The 24,052-nt window shown below is 36.1% G+C and overlaps 1 protein-coding gene across 9 annotated transcripts in view; it reads right to left on the bottom strand.

The window, feature by feature from the left end:
- The window catches only part of Spidr (scaffold protein involved in DNA repair), a 410,995-nt gene that overhangs the window by 245,637 nt on the left and 141,306 nt on the right, over window positions 1-24,052 (bottom strand). For 3 of the 9 annotated variants that reach the window (XM_058574001.1, XM_058574002.1, XM_058574005.1), the window contains 3 exons: window positions 20,674-20,927; window positions 14,770-14,865; window positions 9,333-9,433 (listed from right to left, as the gene is read on the bottom strand). The exons of 1 other annotated variant lie outside the window; for it this stretch is intronic. In XM_058574001.1, the coding sequence (XP_058429984.1) occupies window positions 9,333-9,433; window positions 14,770-14,865; window positions 20,674-20,927 (451 nt within the window). Of the gene's footprint in view, window positions 1-9,332; window positions 9,434-14,151; window positions 14,196-14,769; window positions 14,866-20,673; window positions 20,928-24,052 lie in introns of those variants that run through there. 5 more of the 9 variants (XM_058574003.1, XM_058574004.1, XM_046428516.2 and 2 more) reach the window with 3 other exon arrangements.

Genomic DNA, 24,052 nt, shown 5'->3' with positions numbered 1-24,052 from the left:
AAAAACAAGATAATGTTTTATATTGAAAGAAGAAATTCTTCTGTCAAGTTACAAAATAATCAAAGCACCAAAATACACAATGCTTATCCCAATATATATTTGTAATTTTATATAAAAAGCAAAGAAAAAAGATACAATTTATTAAAAGACACAAAGGAGAGGATCTAAAGGAACTACAAAATAAGAAATCCATCTAAGAAGGAAATAAAAAATAAAATCCACATTCCAAAGATGCTTAGACTTCTACAAGAAAAATCTTTTAGGACAGTCACACTCATATATCAAATTAATAGATGAATTTATGGCTCTTTTTATTTTGTTTTATCTTTTATTTATGATACAATATCTTCTATCCCCAAATTTAAGAGGGAAAATAATAAATGAGCTATTTGGTTCTCAGGAGATAAAACAAAGATGCTTTTGTTCTTCCTTTCCTCTGGGAAGTCAATTACACAATTCTGACTTTTTTTTCTTCTTCTATTCAGACTCTCAAAGATGCTCTTCAACTATATGCTTAAGAATTTGGTCAACTCACTGTAATAAAAAGCCAGGATGACAATGCATATTAAAATCAATAATTGAGAAGACAACCTGTCATCTACTTATCAAAATCATAAGTTTTTAGGACATCCGGTATAGAGCTACAATTTACAATTTCTGCAACCTTCAAACATCTTCTGTGCTCCTCCATTTAGGAATATTTTAAGAGTGTGACACAGAAGTACATTTGGAAAGACTCCTTTTTTCCAGAAGAAAGATCATTTGTACTAATATTTCTGCTGATTCCTTAATCAGTTTTCTTCTTAACCCTATCTTTCTCCAGCCCAAACAGATCAAGATCATTAGTGAATAGAACATGGAATTGAGAGAGCTCAAATTAGGGCTTACTCATCATTCAACCTACAATATCCTCATCTGGAAAATAAGAAAAAGCAAACTTTGTCTTACAGGATTATTTTGCACACTAATTATTTAATGTATGCAATAAGTCCTGAACATAGTATCTGTAGATGGCAAACCTCTAAAAGTATACAACAATGAAGGTAATGTTGAAAGATGAAAGGGGACAGAGAGAAGCTTTCCTCCCCCAACAATTTCTTAGAAATTTATGGTCCATTTAAGTTTGCCAAAGTTTTGCTTTGAACTTAAATATATTTACAACATATCAAAGTCTATAAAGTCAAAATAATTCAGGATAGAAATCCTATACAAAATCAAATTTGAACTCTCTGGTTATTCCTCAATGGCAATATCAAGAAGAAATTGGTAGAGGAGTGAAACATTAATTTCCATTTAGCAAAGTGTGGCAGCATTGAAAGTGCCTGGTTCCAAGGACCAGGAGGCCAGTTCTTGCAAGACCTTTTCCTTCAAGGGGCTTAATAATCAAGCAAGTGTTTTACCTCTTATAGATCACCTAAAAGGCATTATAGGCAACATGATCTCTTAAGAGCACACTGCATTCCATTTTTTCATGAAGGGAAATGAATAAGGGCACTTCTTCAACACTCTTGTAGTATTTAAATACAACCTTCGGTATCCCTGCCGAGTAAGTCTGCTTACTAGAAGACTTACTATCTTACAAACTCCAAGAGACTTGTGGACCAACTTGCTGTGCTACTCCTGTCCCATTATTCCCAGCCCTCCTCTCTAACCTATACCTCTCCTAGACCAACCCCTCAATACAAGTCTGTTCTGTACAACTTAGATTTGAAAGTGGCCTCCCTGAAACACAATAGTGCAAATATTCATAACCAGTAACAAAGATATACAAATCCATCATTCTTTTTTTGTAATTACTTCTTAAAGATATGGAGGCAAAAGCAGAGCAGAAACATGATGGAGCAAATTTAAGAATTTAAGTAGTAAGGCAATTTTTCTGGTTCAAGGAGAATAAAAGAAATTTATAATGCAAAGGAGCCCAAACTAAATTCAAAATGATAAGTGATACAAAGAAAAAACAAATTTTTTAGAGTTACAGGTGGGTAGAGAGTGGGGAAAAGTGATCATTCTAGTTCAAGGAATTTAAAAGGTTAAGTTAGCACACACCAATAGAGAATATGAAGGATCACTAAAGATTATTAATTGAGATACTACAGAATCACAAATAATTCCTGCTGATTCTTATTAAGTCTGAAAAGACAACAATCACGAGTCAAACATCTGGCTTGACTGTTACTGTATTCCACCTGTCCACAGTGATTAGCAGTAGTTCAAGGAGGGACTACTACCTAGCCAGACCAATGAAAATAAATTTCTGGTAAAATATTGGAAAAGAAAGCATTATTTTTATTGAACTTGAAACTGGAGTTACCACATAGAGAAATATTGCTAACCTTTTCAAAATGAATTATCACTGAAGCATGAAAACTTTACCTATGGCTTTCTTTTTTTAAAAAAATTTTTTAGTTGTAATTGGACAGAGTACCTTTATTCCATTCATCCACTTTTATGTGGTGCTGAGGATCGAACCCAGGGCCCCGTGCATGCTAGACGAGCGCTTTACCACTGAGCCACAATCCCAGCCCCTACCTATGGCTTTAAATTACAAGTACATTTAATTATTTTTTTTGTATATTAGGTCTTTATATTATTAAAACTTCCTGAATAATATGACTAGAAAATCTTTATATATGCCTGGGTTTCTGATTGATCAAATAAGTTGTAAAGATGATAATTTACTGTCACAATTCTTCAAACAAAAAAAAAATAGGACAAGAAAAAAAAAGCTATAGTATAAAATAGACTGACACATGAATTCTATAAAAGAAGAAATCTTACTGGGGCATAGGTATCAGGTCATTTTAATACATGCATACATATTTCATAGTATAGTACTATAATTCAAAAATGTGAAAGAGAGATGAAAATTGCTAAAAGAAGCTGGGTGATGATTTTAAAAGGAATAAATGAGGTAAGAATTAAAAGTCTTCTGCACAGATGTTTAATAGTTGATAACAAAATGATTGAGTGTTCTCTCTAGTAGGATATATTTCTGGGAATAAGGAGGTGAGATAAGATTCAACTCTAAGAAGAATGTTTCTCAAACCCTATCATGGGCACCTGAGAACCTGTTAAAAAGCATATTCCAAGGATTCCTCTGGAGAGACAATAGTACCTTTGGAAAAAATGACCATGCCTACTCATTCCATCCCCAACTCTTGTTTTTTAAAATTATCTTTAAAGGTTTTTTATTATTTATTTTTATTTGTTCTAATTAGTTATATATGATAGCAAAATGTGTTTTGATTCATTGTCCACAAATGGAGCATAACTTTTCATTTCTCTGGTTATATATGATGTAGAGATGTACTATATGTGCAGTCATACATGTTCCTAGGATGATAATGTTCATCTCATTTCAACATCTTTCTTGTCTCCATTCTCCTTTCCCTTACCCTCCCTCCCCTTTGCCCAAAGTTCCTCCACACCCCCACACCCCATGTAGTAGTCAGCATCCACTACTTATTAGAGAGAACATTTAGCCTTTGATTTTTTTGGGATTGGCTTATTTTGTTTAACATGATATTCTCCAATTTCATCCATCCATTTATCTGCAAATGCCATAATTTTATTTTCTTTTAACATTGAGTAATATTCTGTTGTGTATATGTACCACGGTTTCTTTATCCATTCATCTGTTGAAGGGCATCTAGGTTGTTTCCACAGTTTAGCTATTATGAGCTGAACTGCTATGAACATTGGTTTGGCTATGTCACTGTAGTATGCTGATTTTAAGTCGTTTGGGTATAGACCGAGGAGTGGGATAGCTGGATCAACTGGCGGTTCCAATGCGAGTTTTCTAAGGAATCTCCATACAGTTTACCAGAGTGGTTGCACCAATCTGCAGTCCCACCAGCAATGTTATATACAGAGTATACCTTTTTATCCACATCTTCGCTAACACTTATTATTACTTATATTCTTGATAACTGCCATTCTGACTGGAGTGTTTAGTTCCTTATCCCATTTATTGCTGAGTAATTTCTTTTTTGGTGTTAAGTTTTTGAGTTCTTTATATATCCTGGAAATTAGTGCTCTCTGCTGTGCATGTAGAAAAGATGTTCTCCCACTCTGTGGGCACTCTCTTCATGTTACTGATTGTTTTCTTTGCTAAGAAGCTTTTTAGTTTGAATCCATCCCATTTATTTATTCTCAATTTTATTTCTTGCACTTTAGGTGTCTGGTTAAGGAAGTAAGGAACTAATCCAACACAATGAAGATTTAGGCCTACTTTTTCTTCTTTAGGTTCAGGGTCTCTGGTCTAATTCCTAGGTCCTTGATCCTCTCTGAGTTGATCTTTGTGCATGGTGAGAGATAGGGGTTTAATTTCATTTTGCTGCATATGGACTTCCAGTTTTCCCTATACCATTTGTTGAAGAGGTTATCTTTTCTCCAATGCATGTTTTCAGTGCCTTTGTCTAGTAAGAGACACCTGCATTTATGTGGGTTTCTCTCTGTGTCTTCTGTTCAGCGGTTTACATCCTTATACCAGATAAAGTGGACTTCAAACCAAAGTTACTCAGGAGGGATAAAGAAAGACATTTCATACTGCTTAAGGGAATCATACATCAACAAGACATAACAACCGTAAATATTTATGCTCTAAACAATAGAGCATGTATTTACATCAAACAAACCCTTCTCAATTTCAAGAATCAAATAGACCACAACACAATAATACTGGTGACTTTAACACACCTCTCTCATCAGTGGAAACATCTTCCAAACAAAAACTAAACAAAGGAATCATAGAAGTCAATAATACAATCAGTAACTTAGACTTAACAGATATATATATATATATATATATATATATACATATATATATATATACATATATATATACATATACATATATATATAAAATTTCATCCATCAATGAGAGAATATACTTTTTTTCCTGAGCAGCACATGAATCCTTCTCTAAAATGGACCCTATGTTATACCATAAAGCAACTCTTAGCAAATATATATATAAAAAAAATAGAGAGAGTACCCTGCATTCTATCAGACCATGATGGAATGAAATTAGAAACCAATGATAAAATAAAAAACAGAAGCTACTCTAACACCTGGAGACTAAATAATATACTATTAAATGATGCATGGATAGCAGAATACATCAGGGAGGAGATAAAACAAAATTCTTAGAGGTAAATAAGAATTCCGATACAACATACCAAAATTTCTGGGACACTATAAAGGGAGTGCTAAGAAATTTCATTGCATTGAGCAAAAGAATAAGAAGTCAACAAATAAATGACCTCATATTATATCTCAAAGCCCCAGAAAAAGAAGACAAAATCAATACCAAAAGTAGTAGAAGACAGGAAATAATTAAAATCAAGGCTAAAATCAATGAAATAGAAACAACTGAAAAAATTGACAAAACAAAAAGCTGGTTCTTTGAAAAAATAAAAATTCATAAACCCTTAGCCATCCTAAGGAAAAGAAGGAGAGAGAAAATTCAAATTACTAAAATTCATGATGAAAAAGGAAATGTCACGACAGATACCATTGAAATACAGAGGATAATTAGAAACTACTTTGAAAATTTATACCCCAATAAAATTGAAAATATCAAAGACACCAACAAATTTCTGGAGAAATATGAGTTGCCCAAACTTAATTGGGAGGACATACACAATTTAAACAAATTTATTTTGAGCAGTGAAATAGAAGACACCATCAAAAGCCTACCAACAGGACTGGGATTATGGCTTAGAGGTAGAGTGCTTGCCTAGCATGCATGAGGCACTTGGCTTGATCCTCAGCATCACATGAAAATAAAATAAAAAGATATTGTGTCCACCTATAACAAAAACAAAACAAATTTTATATATATCTCATACCCAGGACCAAATGGATTCTCAGCCGAGTTCTATAAGACCTACAAAAAGAATTTTAATACCAATATTCCTCAAATTGGTCCAGGAAATAGAAAAGGAAGAAACGCTTCCAAATTCATTCTATGAGGCTAGTGTCATCCTGATACCTAAGCCAGACAAAGACACATCAAGGAAAGAAAACTTCAGACCAATATCCCTGATGATCATAGATGCAAAAATTATCAATAAAATTCTGGCACACTGCATACAAAAATACATTTAAAAAATAGCGCACCATGATCAAGTGGAGTTCATCCCAGGGATGCAAGGTTGGTTCAACATACAGAAATCAATAAATGTAATTTATCACATCAACAGACTTAAAGCTAAAAATCATATGATCATCATCTCAATAGATGCAGAAAAAGCATTTGATAAGACATAATACCCTTTCATGTTCAGAACACTTGAAAAACTAGAGATAACAGGAACATATCTCAACACTGTAAAAGCTATCTATGCTAAGCCACAGGCCAACATTATTCTAAATGGAGAAAAATTGGAGACATTCCCTTTAAGAACTGGAACAAGACAGGGATGCCCTCTCTCAGAACTCCTATTCAACACAGTCCTTGAAACTCTAGCCAGAGCAATTAGACAGACAAAAGAAATTAAAGGTATATGAATAGGAAAAGAACTCAAACTATTGCTATTTGCCGACATGATTCTATACTTAGAGGATCCAAAAAACTCCACCAGAAAGTTTCTAGAATTAATAAATGAATTCAGCAAAGTAGCAGGATATAAATCAGTACTCATAAATATCAAACACATTTCTATATATCAATGATGAACCCTCAAAAGAGAAATTAAGATAACTACTTCATTCACAAAAGCCTCAAAACAACAAACTTGGGAATCAATCTAACAAAAGAGGTGAAAGACCTATAAAATGAAAACTACAGAACACTAAAGAAAGACATTGAAGAAGACCTTAGAAGATGGAAAGATCTTCTATGTTCTTGGATAGGAAGAATTAATATTGTCAAAATGGCCATACTACCCAAAGCGTTATACATGTTTAATGCAATTCCAATTAAAATTAAAATCCCGACAGCATTCCTTATAGAAAGAAAAAGCAATCATGAAATTAATTTGGAAAAATAAGAGACCCAGGATAGCCAAAACAATCCTTAGCAAGAAGAGTGAACCAGGAGGCATCATAATATCAGACCTTTAACTATACTACAAGAGCTATAGTAACAAAAATGACATGGTATTGGCACCAAAATAGACATGTAGTCTAGACCTTCCCCAACCCTTGATGGGAATATCACACAGGAAAAGAGCATTGTTTCAGAGGAGGGGGGAGCTTTTTCCAGATGTGTGGGATAGTCTCATCATTCAACACTCCATTATGAAAAAAGAGATATTTTTTGTTTTCTCTCTCCCTCTCCCTCCCTTCCTTTCTAGAAATATTAGAGATTAAACCTAGAGTGCTTCTATTACTGAACTATATCCCCAGCTCTTTTAAAATTTTTTATTTTGAGAAAATGCCTTGCTAAGTTGTCCAGGTTGGCCTGGAACATTTTGCAATCTTCTTGTCAGTCTCCAGAATAGCTGAAATATATAGATATACACCACTGTGCCAGGTTGAAAGAGGAATTTTTGAGTCACTTGTCTATAGAGCTGACTTTCAGACTGCATGTTGCTCTCACTAGAAGGGCCTCAAATTCAATTTTTTTTTTTTTTGTATTGGAGATTGAATCGTGGATGCTCTACCACTGAACTACATTCTCAGCACTTTTTATTTTTTATTTCAACAGGAGCTAAATTATGCAGGCTGGCCTTGAACTTCTACTCCTTCTGCCTCAGCCTATCAAGTTGCTAGGATTACAAGTGTATGCTACTGCAAATGGCTCTCTAGGCCATTCAAGAAACAAGGAGTTTTCCCTTTGGCCACATACATGTGAATCTACAGGATCTACAGGAAAGCTAACAATGTAGACATCAAGGAAATGAGCATTATTGAAAAAGAAATGCCTCACAAATGTTATCAGCACAAAACTGGAAGAGCCTGAATGTTACTCAGCATGCATCTGCACTGTTGTAAGTAAACAAGGGCAAGATTCTTGCCAAGAGAATTAATGTGCTCATTAAGCATATTAAGCACTCTAAGAGCCAAAATATCTTCTGAAACTTGTGAAGAAAAATAATTAAAAAAGAAGGAAACCTGCTCTACCTAGAGAACATACTTTGTGAAAACCAATGGAAAGGAGTCTGAGCTGCTGAAACTTATTCCCTACAAATTCATGGCAAAACAGTATAAATAAGACCTCTAAACTATAAAAAAACAAAACAAAAAAAAAAAAACATGTTTCCCTTAACTGCATAGAAATGTGGTGTCTTCCCACCCAAAGAAACATTTAAAGCAAAAGTTGAGTCCTAAAAAAATAGGAGACGGAATATATCAGATTGTATCACACATAAGTTAGTGTTGTTCATGATATGTTTCAGTTGTGTGTGAATGTCATGTGTATGTAAGATCTATGTCTTACTCCCTTTGGTGGTTACAAAAGTCTAAAAGTCATTGGCTTAGATTTAGCAAGAAAAGGTCTACTGTAGAACTGTCCAAATCATCACAGGGCAAGTCTTAAATGACCTATGAGCAGTTCTGTGTACAGGAATTCTCTCTTAGAAAAATTTCTGAGACTTAACATGACACAAGGAAAAAAACAATCACAGCATTCAGAGTACAAGTCTTTCACATCCATTAAATTTATTTGTATTTTATTATTTTTGATGATATTATAAATGAGATTGTTTTTCTTAATTTCCTTTTTTGGATAATTTGATGTTAGTGTCTAGAAATGCAAGTGAGTTTTATAGGCTGATTTTAAAAACTGCGATTTTGCTCAATTTGTTTATTTTTTCTTATTTTGGTGTTGTCTTTAGAATGTTTTTTTTGTTGTTGTTTTGTTTTAGATATTTAGATTATACGATCTGCAAACAGATAATCTTACTAATTCCTTTCCAATATAGGTGTGTTTTACTTTTTTTTCTTGATTAAGTACTCTGGCTACAGAAGCAGAAAGTAAAATGGTAGTGGAGGAAGCAGAAATGGAGAAATATTAGTCAAAATGTGCCAAGTTTTAGTTACACAAGGTAAGTCTTAGAGGTCTATTGTACAGCTTACTGCCTATAGTTACTCATAATGTATTGTATTCTTAACTTTTTTGCTGAGAGGGTGGATCCTATGTTAAATATTCTTATCATAAGAATTATGATGGCAATGATAAGACAACACAATGAAATTTCTGCAGATAATGGATAGATTTATGGCATAAAATGTGCTGACAGTTTCATGGGTGTGTGCTTGCCTTCAAATTCCAAGTTGTAAACATTATATACCACTTATAGCACGGCAATTATTTTTTTTTTTAAACAATGTTGGAAGAAAATGAATTCTTTTCTACACCAACTCAGTTGCAATGCAAGCCTTACCTGAAACTGTCTTTTGGTAAGAAACACAATCATGTCTCCACAAAGAAATGGCAGATCTCTCTCGGTTCTGCAATCCGGTTAGTCTTTCTGCTAGCCCGCCTCTGTTTAATAAATTATAATGCATTAAGTTTAGTTTTAAAATAAGGCTCAGAGTAATTAGAATATTTTATCCACACCTACTAAGAACGGACAAAATATGCAAAAATTTTAACAATTTTTTTAAAGAGAGAGAGAGAGAGAGAGAGAGAATTTTTTAATATTTATTTTTTAGTTTTCGGTGGACACAACATCTTTATTTTATTTTTTTATGTGGTGCTGAAGATAGAACCCAGCGCCCCGCGCATGCCAGGCGAGCACGCTACCGCTTGAGCCATATTCCCAGCCCCAACAAATTTTATATTATATTTTCTTCCTCGAGGATCTACCTTCCTTGGTCAGTTTTTATTTTTATAGAAGTTCCTTCTCTTGATTCTTAGAAATAAGAGCTAATATGTGATGTTCCTAGGATCATCACATTCTTAGATATATGACAGTTAAATATCCCTTTCTATTCTTTCTTAGTTCATGTACTCATTCCATGAATAAATACTGCTTACTTGTAACCTGCTATATGATAGGTACCAGGGATACAAAAATAGCTACATATTATACCATGTGGTGGGGTATAATTCAATCAGTAAATGAGGACAAACAGATAAATGTAAAGTGAGTTCAGAGTTCCAGTCAAAAATAACCTTGCCAAACTGTTGATAGGTAGAACACTCAATTAAAAGTATCTAGGTATGGGCTTAATACATACCATATATATATATATATATATATATATATATATATATATATATATACACACACACACACACACACACACACACACACACTATTATTTGAAATCCAGAGACAACTGAATATCAATCACAGACACACAGCAGAAACACCAACAATACAGAAAAAGGAAAACATTCATGAATGGTAGGAAGACAATATGAAACAATCAACATACAGAGACTTCACAAGAGCCCTTAGTTATCAATAGAAATTCTGATACATATGTTTACAAACATATAAAATCATAAATATCACAGAGGTCAGCTGCTACTAACACATTTATAACATCAATCAACTAGAAATCAAGATCAATTGTTAATCACCATGGCGGCCACATAATTTATCAATGTACTGTCTCACAGATTATATAGCTTTTCATTAATCAGTCCACTATACTATCTCATTTTTATTCAAATAATATCCTATTTAGGTAGAAAAAATGGATATTAATATATACCTCATATGATAAAATCAGAACACAGAGAGGTAAAAGAATGCATCCTTTATTATATAACTAGTTTATATGAGGAACCAGCAATTAAATCCTAAAAGAAGTTAGCACCTGGTGCTTATTAAACATTTAAGAAATGACCATGATTGGTGATACTGCTTTTGTTGTGTCTTTAACATGCACTCTATGCTCTATTATTCAAAGATCTTATCTTAATACATACTATCTATCTATCTATCTATATATATATATAAATAAAATCTCTACCACCTACTCTTTTCCTATAGGCACCAGTTATTTCTATGTTTGTGTCTATGTGTAACACACACACACACACACACACACACACACACATATATATATATATATATATATATATATTATAAAAAACATAAAATTTAAAAAAAATCCAAATCCTTCAAACTCAGAAATATGCTGAAGAACTTCTATTTTCTATACTTTATATTCCACTTATTATACAGATTCTTCTTCACATCATTCTGTTTATATGAAGAAACTCATTTCATTAGGCAGCTGAATATATACCTAGGCACTCTTACTCCAGAATCCATGCTCTCAGTCTTGATAATATACCTACCATCTCTTAAAAAATACTATTTAAAATTAAATTCATAATAATATATTACTCAGCTTTTCATCAATGTGACCAAATACCCAACATGAACAACTTAGAGGAGGAAAAGTTTATTTTGGGCTCATGATTTCGCAGGTTCTGTCCATGGTAGGCCAAATCCATTGCTTTGGACCTGAGATGAGGCAAAACACCATGGTGAAAAGGCAGCAGTGGAGAAAAACTGCTCACCTTATGGTGGCCAGGAAGGAGAGAGAGGGAGGAGCCCAGAGGATAGGATATAATCTCCAAGAGCATTCTTCCAGTGACCTAAATTCCTCCAACCATGTCCCATATGCCTATAGTTACCTCCTTGTTAGTACATTCATATTAGAATGGACTGATTAGATCACAACTCTCACAAAATATCTAATCATTTCAGCTCCTGCATTAACACAGGAGCTTTGGGGAATACCTCATATCCAGACTGGTACATTCCACTCCTAGTCCCCAGAAAGTCCATGTCCATCTCACAAAGTAAAATGTATTTAGGTCATCTCTAAGAGTCTCCATAGTCTTAAGAGTTTGGCATTACTCAAAAGTACAAGGTCAAAGTCCCTTCTGAGACTCAAGGAAAACTCTTGGTTTTGAGCTCCCGTAAAAATTAAAAGCAAGTTTCATACATCCAATATATAATGATACAGATTAAATATTCCTATTCCAAAAGGGAGGAATAGGGGCATAGAAAGAAGGGATGAGACCAGAACAAGACAAAACCTCAGCCAGGCAAAATTTCCTATATTTCTACTTCTGGCATTTGGGACACATGGTGGTAAGATATGATTTCCAGAGGGCTTGGGCAGCCCTGTCTCTTTGGCCTTGTTGGTTGCAGGACTGATGGCTTCTCTCCACAGTCAACAGCTTTGTCCAGCAGACAGTCCACATTACTTGCATCTCTTAATTCTGGGAGTCTCCATTCCAACTTTGTCTTCACCTTCACAGCTTCACGCATTGTCCTGTCAGGGTCAACTTGCAGGAACTCCAACCCTGTTACAACACTTTGCCTGGCCTCCCAGAGCTTCCTTTGAAATCTTGGTGAAAGCCTCCATGACCCCTTAACTCCAGTATCCTACATTCATGAAGAATGTGGATGACTCCAAGATATGCTACCAGCGTAGCAGTAGGTGGGTCCCCTGGCACCATAGCTGCAGTGGCCTTAATGCCTGGGTGGCTGAGCATGGTAAAACAACATTCCTAGCTCCTGTGTATAAAAAGATTTCCAACTAGCCTCTTCTCAAAGGAATTTTTACTTTTATACCCTTGAACCTATGATGGATGTGGCCTTGTCAATTTCTGAGATTCTCAAGCCATCTTTACTACTGCCTCTATGCAATGTATTTAACTTCTCTTTAGTGGCCATAAGCTCTTCATCAATCACACATTCTTTGGTCCCAATTTTATATTCACTTTCTGGCCAAACAGCAAGTTTTAAAAATCCTTCTGTTATGCTTTCTGCTCCCAAGTAGACAGCAATATACATGCCACCACCTGAATGCTCTGTTACCTTAAAATTTCCTTTGTCCAATTTAGTCTATCACCTTTAATTCAGCCTCTCACAGACTTAGGACATGAGTAAAATGTAGATAGACTATCTGAAAGAATGTATCATAAATGGACTTTGGTCCAATTTCCAATAGAATTCCCACTTCCCCCTCTGAAACTTCATGAGTACAGCCTTTACTGTCCATATTCCTACTGGCATTCTGGTCTTCTGAACTCACACTAGAATCCTCATTAAGCTCCCCTTATAACATTCTAAGTCCTTTCCAGTCTGCACTCCAAAAATTTCCAAATTCCTTCTGCAAACTAGTTCCAAAAGTTTCTATAACTACAAGGTCAGGTGAGTCACAGCAATGGACCAATTTCTGTGTTAGTCAGCTTTCAATTGCTGTGATCAAAATACCTGTCAAGAACAATTTAGAGGAGGAAAAGTTTATTTTGGCTCATGGTTTCAGAGATTTAGACCATGGTGGACCAACTCCATTGGTCTGGACCCACGGTGAGGCAGAATATCATGGTGGAAGGGTGGTGATGGAGGAAAACTGTTTACCTCATGGCCAGTGAGAAACAGAGAGGGAGGAACCAAGGAAACAAGATACAATCCCCAATTCTTCAGTGACCTAACTCCTCCAGCTATGCTGAAGCACCTGTGTGTAGTTACTACTCAGTTCTTATTAGGATGAACTCAGGAGGCTATGGCTCCCATAATCTAATCATTTAACCTCCTGCATTAACACAGAAGCTTTTGGGGGACACGTCATATCCAAACCATAACACAAGAAGAAAGCAAAACATTGGGTTCTTTACACAACTACCTAGATAATTTTTTTTCCAAATATTGGTTCTCAATGCTATGACTTTAGAGAAGTTAAAAAAAAAAAAAAGAAAAATAGTAGCATCCAATAAAGGTAAAGTGTAGAGTCCCATTAGAATAGGAATTATAGGGTGAAAACTAAAAGCAAGAATAAACTTGTATACAGAAGTTACATACAAGAGGGAAAAATCTGAGTTCTCGGATAAAATTTGTGTCTCCAGTTGAGTTTAGGCACAGGTAGAGGTGGGAGGCGACTGTGCCGACGCCTCACAAGTCACTTGCTCTCTGCTCTGAATTGCCAATAGAATTCCTGCATGAATTTTCGGTCTGACAGAGCTGGACTTAATAATGGAAAAAGTACGCCTCTAATGAACAATCCTATTTCAAGTAACAAAGACCTGTACCCTACACTAACAAGAAAAAAAAATAGTCAAAATGAAAATTCACAAAGGCCCTGCTATCTAAATCCAAATTAACTTTTCAAAGCAGTTAGCCAGGCTATTCAAAGATAAAATCCCAAACTCTAACTAAATAAAAATACAATTAATCTATCAGCAAGTTAACCCTAATTATTTTTTCTGTAAAATTGATTACTAACCTATCTGAGAAGATTGTTGACATCAATTCAACAGTCCAAAATTTCTATAAAATCAATATGAAGAAATTAAGAATAAAGATTAAAATTTTTCAACTTATATCCAGTCAAAACATTCATTAAAATATTGTAGTAAAGTATACAACTAGGCAAAGAAAAAAATAATGAAAATAATATTTTTAATTTTTGCTTTCTGTCAGATATAATAAGCACTGTTAAAAACAACTCAAAATAAAAGCTATGGTTTTAAATGTCCCCTCAAAAAAAACAAAACAAACAAAAAGAAAACAACATGATCATAAAGCTGGGGAGATACAGCTTTATTAACAACATATTTAAATATCTAGACAATTATGCATGGATTCTTATTAGTTATGCCTCAAATAGTATCATGTATCAAAAACCAAAAAGAGAAAGAGAGAGAGGTGAGGCTGGGGGGTTATGGGAGGAGCGTGCTCCCAAAAAGAGATTGAGTATCATTTCCCATGGAGAAACACTCCAGCCTTGGAATGCCAACAACCACCTCCCTTGAACCTCCCTAGCTACCTCTTAACAGGTTTAAAAAAAATTATTTTAATCTCAGCTCTGTTCATGCTAAGGTAAGTAAAGTCTATTTCTTACACTTCTTTTGTCTTTAGTGGTAGTAATTTCTCAGACCTCTGTTCTTCTGTGATAAAAGTTGGTTGTTTTTTACTGGAAATATTTTCAAGATGATATCTGTATTCAAAACATTTTGATTAAAAAAAAACTACACTTCAACAAATCATATATTTCATGCAGAAGTTTTAAAATCATTATTAGGTGAGAGGAAAGTTTTTATTAACTTCAGAAATTAATTATACAGGGTCTTCATTACAAAACAATCCATGTTACCTTTTTCCCTGTTTCAGAAGGAGTCAGCCAACTACCATCCCTCCACCAAGAGTAGACAGTGATCACTGCCCTTTCTAATAAGAATTTCTAATTCTGAGACTCTGTGTCTAATAGAAGAAAAAAGTAGGCCCTAATCTTCATCATGTGGGATAAGGCCCTAACTTCCTTAATAAGAGTCCTATAGCGCAAGAATTAAAACCAAGAATCAATAAATGGGATGGACTAAACTAAAAAGTTTCTTCTCAGCAAAAGAGACATCTGTGAGGCTAACAAAGAGCCTACATCCTGGGAGCAAATTTTTGCACCTCACACATCAGATAGAGCACTAATCTCTAGGGTATATAAAGAACTTAAAAAAAGTAAGCACCAAAAAAACAAATAACCCAATCAACAAATGGAGGACCTGAACAGACACTTCTCAGAAGAGGATATAAAATCAATCAACAAATATATGAAAAAATGTTCATTGTCTTTAGCAATTAGAGAAATGGAAATCAAAACTACTCTAAGGTATCATCTCACTCCAGTCAGAATGGCAGCTATTATGAAGACAAACAACAATAAGTGCTGGTGAGGATGTGGGGGAAAAGGTACACTCCTACATTGCTGGTGGGACTGCAAATTGGTGCAGTCAATATGGAAAACAGTATGGAGATTCCTTGGAAATCTGGGAATGGAACCACCATTTGACCCAGCTATCCCTCTCCTCAGTCTATAGCCAAAAGACTTAAAAACAGCATACTACAGGAACACAGCACAATGTTTATAGCAGCACAATTCACAATAGCTAAACTGTGGAACTAATCTAGATGCCCTTCAGTGGATAAATGGATACAAAAAATGTGGCCTATATACACAAGGGAATATTACTCAGCAATAAAAGAGAATAAAATCATGGCATTTGCAGGTAAATGGATGACCTTGGAGAAGATAATGCTAAGTGAAGTTAGCCAATCCCCAAAAAACAAATGCTAAATGTTTTCTCTGAGATAAGGAGGCTGACTCATAGTGGGGTAGGGAGGGGGAGCGTGGGAGGAATAGATGAATTCTAGATAGGGCAGAGGGGTGGGAGGGAAAGGGAAGGGACAGGGGATTAGCAAGGATGGTGGAATGTGATGGACATCCTTATCCAAAGTATATGTATGAAGACATGAATTGGTGTCAACATACTTTATCTACAACCAGAGATATGAAAAATTGTGGTATATATGGTAATAAGAATTGTAATGCATTCTGCTGTCATTTAATTTTGTTAAAAAAATCAATTAAAAAAAAAAAAACAACAACAGTAAGTCTCATTAGAACAGTGTATCTTCCATGCCTGGGGATGACAGTCCTAATAACATCAAAGTACCTCGATTTTTAAATATGTAAATAGCAGCTTTAAAAGGGAAAATGCAAAATACACTTCTTAAATTTTTCTTAGAAATCACTAGAAGAAAGTAATCATTTGCATATTGCTGAAGCTACTTTAATCACCTCTATTCGCCTTTTTGTTTCCCTCAGTACACCCCAGTACTGAGTACAAACAGTGCTCTTTTGTCCTCACTTTTCTCATCAATGGGACTGACTAGAAAGTATCTTGTTCTTCACTGCTGCTTCAAGATCTTCTTGAACCCTCCCTAGATTCCAGCCCACCCTGACTGAACTGCACTTGGGGTAGGCACCTTCTGTGCTGTCCCTACCAACCACAAAGGCCTTTCCTGTCTGCTGGCCACCATTCCTGTTGATTTCAGTGCCCATGAGGCTTTAGTGACTCTACCTCCCCATTCCTTGAACTCCTATCCAAGACTGTGTCCTTCACCAACCTCAGCATCCATCTTCCACAGTCTTTCTCTAAACTTCAGAGTTTACCAACTGTCTCTGTCCATTAACTCCATTCTAAGTTACCCATCACCCCATAGTAGCCTGACTCTAAAAGCACCTGACAAATCTCTCCCCATCCCCCATCTATTGGTCCTGCCCAGACTTCTACAACCCATCTTCACCCTGCATGTACTCAATCCTGCCTTATCTATTTTAGCTTTAATGAACCATTAATATAACTACTTTCTTGGAACTTCTGCCAACTCTTTTCAAGGTACAACTGGACATTACCCACACTCTGTCTATTTACAGTTGCAGTCCCAGGGTTGGATCCACACTGGCTGGTCTATCTCAAGCTCAATTCAAGGCAACTGCTCCCAGACAACCCTGGAGCATTTCCCCAGCCTATTTACTCCTATAATATAACTTTTATACGTCTTTCTTCACTCTCTCTATAAGCTGATAAAAGAATTTCTTATTTCACTGAAATAGAAGTGAACAGAAAGAATTTGCTTCCAAGCCACATGTATCTATCTGTACTGCATGGACTCCACCCTTCCATCTGCCCACAGATGGACTGTTTGGGCTTTTGACCAGGTATATCCCTGCACCTGCATGGACTTTGTCTTCCTGTGGTCCATGTATGGACGACTCTGACCTCCTGACCAGATCTCCCCTGCTTGTGGCCTTCTTTCACCACATCAGATACAATGCTATCACTTATCCTCTCTCCTCTGCCTCAGCAGTTTCTCCTTCTCTCCTGGAACTCTCAACATAAAAACTCGTTGAAGTTTCTTCCACCTTAAAACAAGTAACCTCAACCCTCACAATCCCTTCCAACTCACATCCTTAAAACGAAACTCCTCCAAAGAGTTTTATCCTTGCTGTCTTCAGTTTCTTGCTTTGTATGAGCTCTAGCATCCACAGCACTCTCCTTTGCCTGACCACTCTGTTGAGCAGCTCCACATCCGCATCCTACACACTGAGATCACAGGATCAGCCCTGGAGCACCTTAGTAGGTCTTTAGTAGTTCTGGAGACATTACTTTTGTAAGTAAAAAGGCTAATTTCTTTAATAGACTTCCTTTCCTTTCTCTATTACAAATCACCTCTATTCTTTTTTGAGGCCACATCTTCTTCACTTTGGGCATTGTTGGGATTCACCCTCATATAACTGTGACCATCCTGACTTATAACACCCATGAATGCCCCTGAGTAACTCTGATCAGTTTTCTTGCATTTATTCTCAGCATACTATAAATAAACAAAACTATTAGAATGGTATGTGGAGCTACATGACTGGACCCTGGTACCATCAGTGCCAGGAATGTGCCTGATATCTTTGATATAACTGAGATACACCAGGTATCTGTACTTGGATAAAGTCACTTTTGTCCTGAGAACTTTAAAAGCCCCCTTCCTCTGACTCAAATTGCAGAGGTCCACTGGTAATTACTGTCACCCATGGTCACACTTCTGTCAGTAAGCCCTCAATAAAAGGCACTCTGTGCAATCTGGATATGTTTGCCTCTTTCATGGTTTCTTGGGGCTGGTTCTTATAACAGTGCCAGGTTTTCTAGGACAGGTATATAGCCTTGTATCGTATATCTTGAAAACAAAATGTCGGGAACAGGCAGGAACTTTCTCACTATGCTTGCTATACTTGGCCCACTGGACTCTGCCTTATCTTTCCTTCACTGAGATCTTATTCCACTTTCTATCTTCACTGACCCTCCCCATCATCTCAAATACTATCTCTCCTATTCTCTTTAACCTCTCTAGAGCAAGGTAACCCTGAATTTAAAAATAGGAATCAGGGTATGATCCCCACCCCTTGTGGCACACTCCTTCAACCCAGGCTCTCCTAAGTAAGCATCTTCTTCTTAGTGTAAATCCACTTGACCTTTTTATGTTTTTATTAGTGCATTATAGCTATACGTAACAATGGGGTTCATTTTGACATAATTTTATATGCACAGAATATAATTTGTTCTATTCATCACTAGTACTTCCTCTCCTTCTTTCCCCCTCTTCCACTGTCTACTCCATTAGCTTTCCCTCCATCTATGTATTTTTATATAAATTAATGCTCTATAGGTATAAATAAAGATGGAGTTCACTGTGGTACATTCACACATGCACACAGCATAATTTGGTTAAACTCCTTCTGTAGTTTCTCTTCTTTCTTGTCCCTTCCCCTTCCCCCAACTCCATTCTTCTACTCCATTGATCTCCCTTGTATTTTCATAATGTCTCTCCCTTCCTCCCTGCTTATTTTGGTCTAGTTTCAGCATATGAGGAAAAAAAATGCAACCCTTGATTTTTTTGCATCTGGCTTACTTCCCTTAATATGATGTCCTCTAGTTCCATCCATTTACCAGCAAATGTCATAATTTCCATTCTTCTTTATGGCTGAGTAGTATTCCATTGTGTATATATACCACATTTTCAGTATCCATTCATCTGTTGAAGGACACCCAGGTTATTTCCATAATCTGGCTATTGTGAATTGTCAATAAACATTGATGTGGCTGTGTCCCTATAGTATGCTGATTTTAGATCTTTTGGATATATACCAAGAGGTGGGATAATGGGGTCATATGGTGGTTCTATTCCCAGTTTTTTGCGGCATCTCCATACTGCCTTTTAGGGGGTTGCACTAATTCACAGTCCCACCAGCAATGTATGAATGTACCTTTTCCCCTACATCCTTGCCACCATTCATTATTACTTGTATTCTTAATGACTGTCAATCTAACAAGAGTGAGATGAAATCTGAATGTAGATTTTGATTTGCATTTCCCTGACTACAATGGATGTTGAACATTTTTTTCATATATTTGTTGGTCATTTTTACTTCTTCTTTGAGGAGTGTGTGTTTAGTTCTTTTGCCCATTTATTGGGTTATTTGCTTTTTTGGTGTTGAGTTTTTTGAGTTCCTTTTATATTTGGGATATTAATCCCCTATCAGAGGAGTACCTGGCAAAGATTTTCTCCTATTCTGTAGGCTCTCTCTACACTCTTGCTCCCTTTGTTGTGCAGAAGCTTTTTAATTTGAGGGCATCCACTTACTGATTCTTGGTTCTATTTCTTGTGCTTTAGGGTTCTTGTCTTCTTTTGATGTGGAGATAACATCTATGGATCCAACTGTGCTCTTCCTGACCATGTTAACATTCCACAGAAACTCCTTTTCCATAGAACTGTCTACTACTTTTGCTTTTGTCATTTGGTATTGTTTTATTCTTATTTGACAAAGAGTCACAGGGTTGGGACAGGTCCCTATAGGCTGTTCCATGCAACCTACCTGGCCTGCCAAAATTAGCACCTACTATGCTAGTGATAGGTATATTTTTCCACAATGGCTCTCTACACACACACCAACCATTGTCTCTGAGTCTTGGCTCTCTCATACTTTTTGCATGTTCAGTGTAGAGCTAGCTAATCACTCTCATAATACCCATAAAAGTAATCTGATACAGTCTATATGTACTTTTTTTCTCTTTAGATAAGTTACTTAAGAATAGAACACTTGCCTTTAGTGTTTAAAACAGTACCTGAAGAACTGATCCACAAGAAAGTTTGATAAGCCCAACAACAATTCTCCATTCAGGAAAGCAATCAAGTAAGCTAGTTGTAATTAAATCCATGAATACTCAACTTGAATGAACAATTTCATAAATCAGCTCCAGAATTTAGGACTTCAATAACTGCTTATCAGTATTATAATTCTATTCTGCCAAATTTACTTCCCAAGGAAACAAATTTTTAAAAATTAACATTTGAGATTTACAGGGTTTTAAGAAAGAGAAAAGCTGGGAATAAAGTATTTAAAAAGATACAGTTTAACCTTAAAAGTTTCTTCTTCTTTGATGAGTTTTCTGGAGTCCTGGGAAACTTAGCTATCTGCTTCTGGGGTATACACAAGACATTCTCTGTTGATTTCACTCTTGTGTTGAACAGGCTGTCCATAACCTGTCTTGCATCAGAACCATATTCCATGTGGTATTTGTGAGGGGATTCTGAATCAATGAATAGGACATTTTCTGAGTCATCTTCTTTGTTGCTATCTGATGAATACTCCAAAATTTCTGGAGAAATTGGCTGGGAAAATTAAGAGAAATGCAATTAAGTATTCTTTAGTCAAGCCTATATATAATTCTATTCCTTTATGATTATGTTCCTTAAAACAGCTTTAAAATATAGTATCTGTAGCTTAGACTGTTTTGACACAAAATCCAACAGTAACCAATATAAAATAAGATTAGGTTATGTCAATTGTAAAACACAGATTATCTTATAGAGGCCACCAAAATCAGTATAAATATATTTCTATCTTCTTTTAGCAAACATGTTTAACCCATATAGGCAGTCTCTGAAACTGAACAAATAGAACTACATGAGAGGTTGATTCTAGTCATTGTAATGTGAACACTTAATTAAAAAAAAAAAATTCTTGAGGCCCAGAATAGCCAAAGCAATCCTTAGGGAGAAAGGTGATGTAGGAAGCATCACAATACTAGACCTCAAATTATAGTATAGGACGAGAGTAACAAAAACAGGATGGGACTGGCATCAAAACAGGCTAGAAGACCAAAGGATTGAAATAGAAGACACAGAGACAAACCTACATAAATACAGTTACCTCATACTAGGCAAAGTCACCATAAACATATTGGAGAAAAGATAGCCTCTTCAACAAATGGTGCTGGAAAAACTGGAAATCCATATGTAGTGGAATGAAATTTAATCCCTATCTCTCACACTGCACAAAACTCAACTCAAAGTGGATCAAGGCTTCTACTCATTAGACCAGAGACCCCGTGCCTACTGAAAGAAAGGCCCAACTCTCAGGTTGGCTTAAAAATTGATTTCCTCAACAAGACTCCTAAAGAACAAGCAGCAAAATCAGAATTCAATAAATGGGATGGCATCAAACTAAAAAGCTTCTTCATAGCAAAGGAAACAATCAAGAATGTGAAAAGAAAGCCTATAGAATATGAGAAAATCTTTGCCATCTGTACCTCAGACAGAACATTAATTTCCAGGATATACACAGAACTTAAAACCATAACACCAACAAACAAACAAACAAAAACAAATAGCCCAATCAATAAATGGGCAAAGGACCTGAACAGGCACTTCACAGAAGAAATAAATATGGTCAACAAATATATGAAAAAATTTCCAACATCTCTAGCAATTAGAGAAATGCAAATTAATACTACACAGAGATTCCATCTCATTCTAGTCAGAATGGCAATGGTCAAGAATATAAGGAACAGAACTGGGGTTGTGGCTAAATGGTTGAATATGCCTAGCATGTATGGGGCACTAGGTTCAAATTCTCAGCACCATATACAAGTAACAGATAAGTAAATAAATAGATGTCCATCAGCAAGTGTGTGTGTGTGTGTGTGTGTGTGTGTGTGTGTGTGTATAACAAATAACAATAAGTGTTGGTGAGGATGTGAGGGAAAATACTCACTGGCACAACTTCAAATTAGTGCAACCACTCTGGAAAGCAGTAATGGACACTCCTCAGAAAACCTAGAATGGAACCACCATCTGACCCAGTTATATCCTTCCTTGGTTCATACTGAGAGGGACTTAGAAACAGCACATTCAGTGATGTAGCCACATCAATATTATAGCAGCTCAATTCACAATAGCTAAGCTATGGAACCAACATAGATGCCCTTCAACAGACTGATGGATAAGGAAAATGTGGTATATACACACAATGGAATAATAAATCAGCCACAAAGAAGAATGAAATTATGACATTTGCCAGTAAATGGCTGGTACTGGAGACTATTGTGCTAAGTGAAATAAGCCAGTCTGGAAAAAAACAAAGATCAAATGTTCTCTCTAACATGTGGAAACTAATACACAATAAGTGGGGGTGGTGGAGAAAAGAGAAGTTCATTGGATGAGACAAAGGGGAATGAAGAAAAGGGAGAGAGGATGGAAATAGGAAAGACAGTAAGACAACAGAATGGATCAGCTATAACTTTCCTAAGTTCATATAAAATACACAATCCATGAAATTCCACATCATGTATGATAACAAGAATGAGATCCTAATTAGAATAAGTTATACTCTGTATGTATAATATGTCAAAATACATTTTACTGTCATGTACATCTAGAAAGAATTTTTAAAAATAAACAACAAAAAATTTTGGATTTTAAAATTTAATGTGAATCTAAATAACTTTTATTATAAATCAAATACAAAAAAATAGTGCATCTTTAATTTTTTACCATTTGATTTCACAAAGCAGTCTCTAAGGGTAAAGATGAGAACCTGACTTTTCTAGCATAATCCAAATAGTTTTCAGAGACTAGTGAGAAATTGCTAGTATCAACAGAAACTTTTTTTTTCTTTTTTTCCCCCTGTGTTGGGGATTGAGTCCATTACCATTCTATCTCTAAGCTACATTACAGACCTTTTTATTTTACTTTGAGATAGAATTTCACTAAGTTGCCCAGTCTGTTCCTTGAACCTGTGATCCTTTGGCTTGCTGAGTAGCTGGGGTAACAGTTGTAGGCTGCCACAATTGGCTAAATAAATACTCTTTAAAAATGAGTCATTGTCTCCATTCTCTAAAATGTTTCTTCCTTCTCCTACTCAAATTTCTGACCTTCCATTCCGACCAGCAGACCCCTGCCTGAGCTCAGGACTGCCATAGATCCACCCACACCAACCTGTGTGGGGACCCAGGTTCCGAATAGGCCCGCGTCCATCCCACCACTGGCAGACATCTCTGCCAGAGCTCAGGCTCTGGCACAGGACCGCCTCTTCCAACCAACAGACCCCTGCCAGAGCCCAGGCCAGGCCCAAATCCACCTACAGGGACATATATGGGACCCAGGCCAGGGTAGGTTCGAGTCCACCACACCCCTGCTCCCAATCTGGGAGCCCAAGCGTAAACCACTTCAATCTTGGGACACTACAGACATCACCACAGACTACCCCACGCAGTAGCCCCTAACTTTTGACAACAGACAGGGCCTAGAAGCAACTGCATCACAGAGCAAGCATCCCAAATACTGTAAGGCCCACCCTTTCAGGCCCATCTCTGTAAGATGCTGCATCCATCTTGGGGCACCTCCACTATTATCTCAAGTTACCTCGGCTATTGCCGCCGCCATTTTAGTTGCAGAAGTATACACTGAGGGACACCAGCAGGGTCTGGAAGCCCAACATCAAGGTGAGGTTCAGA

The sequence above is a fragment of the Marmota monax genome, unplaced genomic scaffold, assembly GCF_021218885.2.
Source record: "Marmota monax isolate L192 unplaced genomic scaffold, Marmota_monax_Labrador192_F-V1.1 WCK01_AAM20220418_F8-fsc00044, whole genome shotgun sequence".
Taxonomy (NCBI): Eukaryota; Metazoa; Chordata; class Mammalia; order Rodentia; family Sciuridae; genus Marmota; species Marmota monax.
This window is presented reverse-complemented; position numbering and strand designations above follow the sequence as displayed.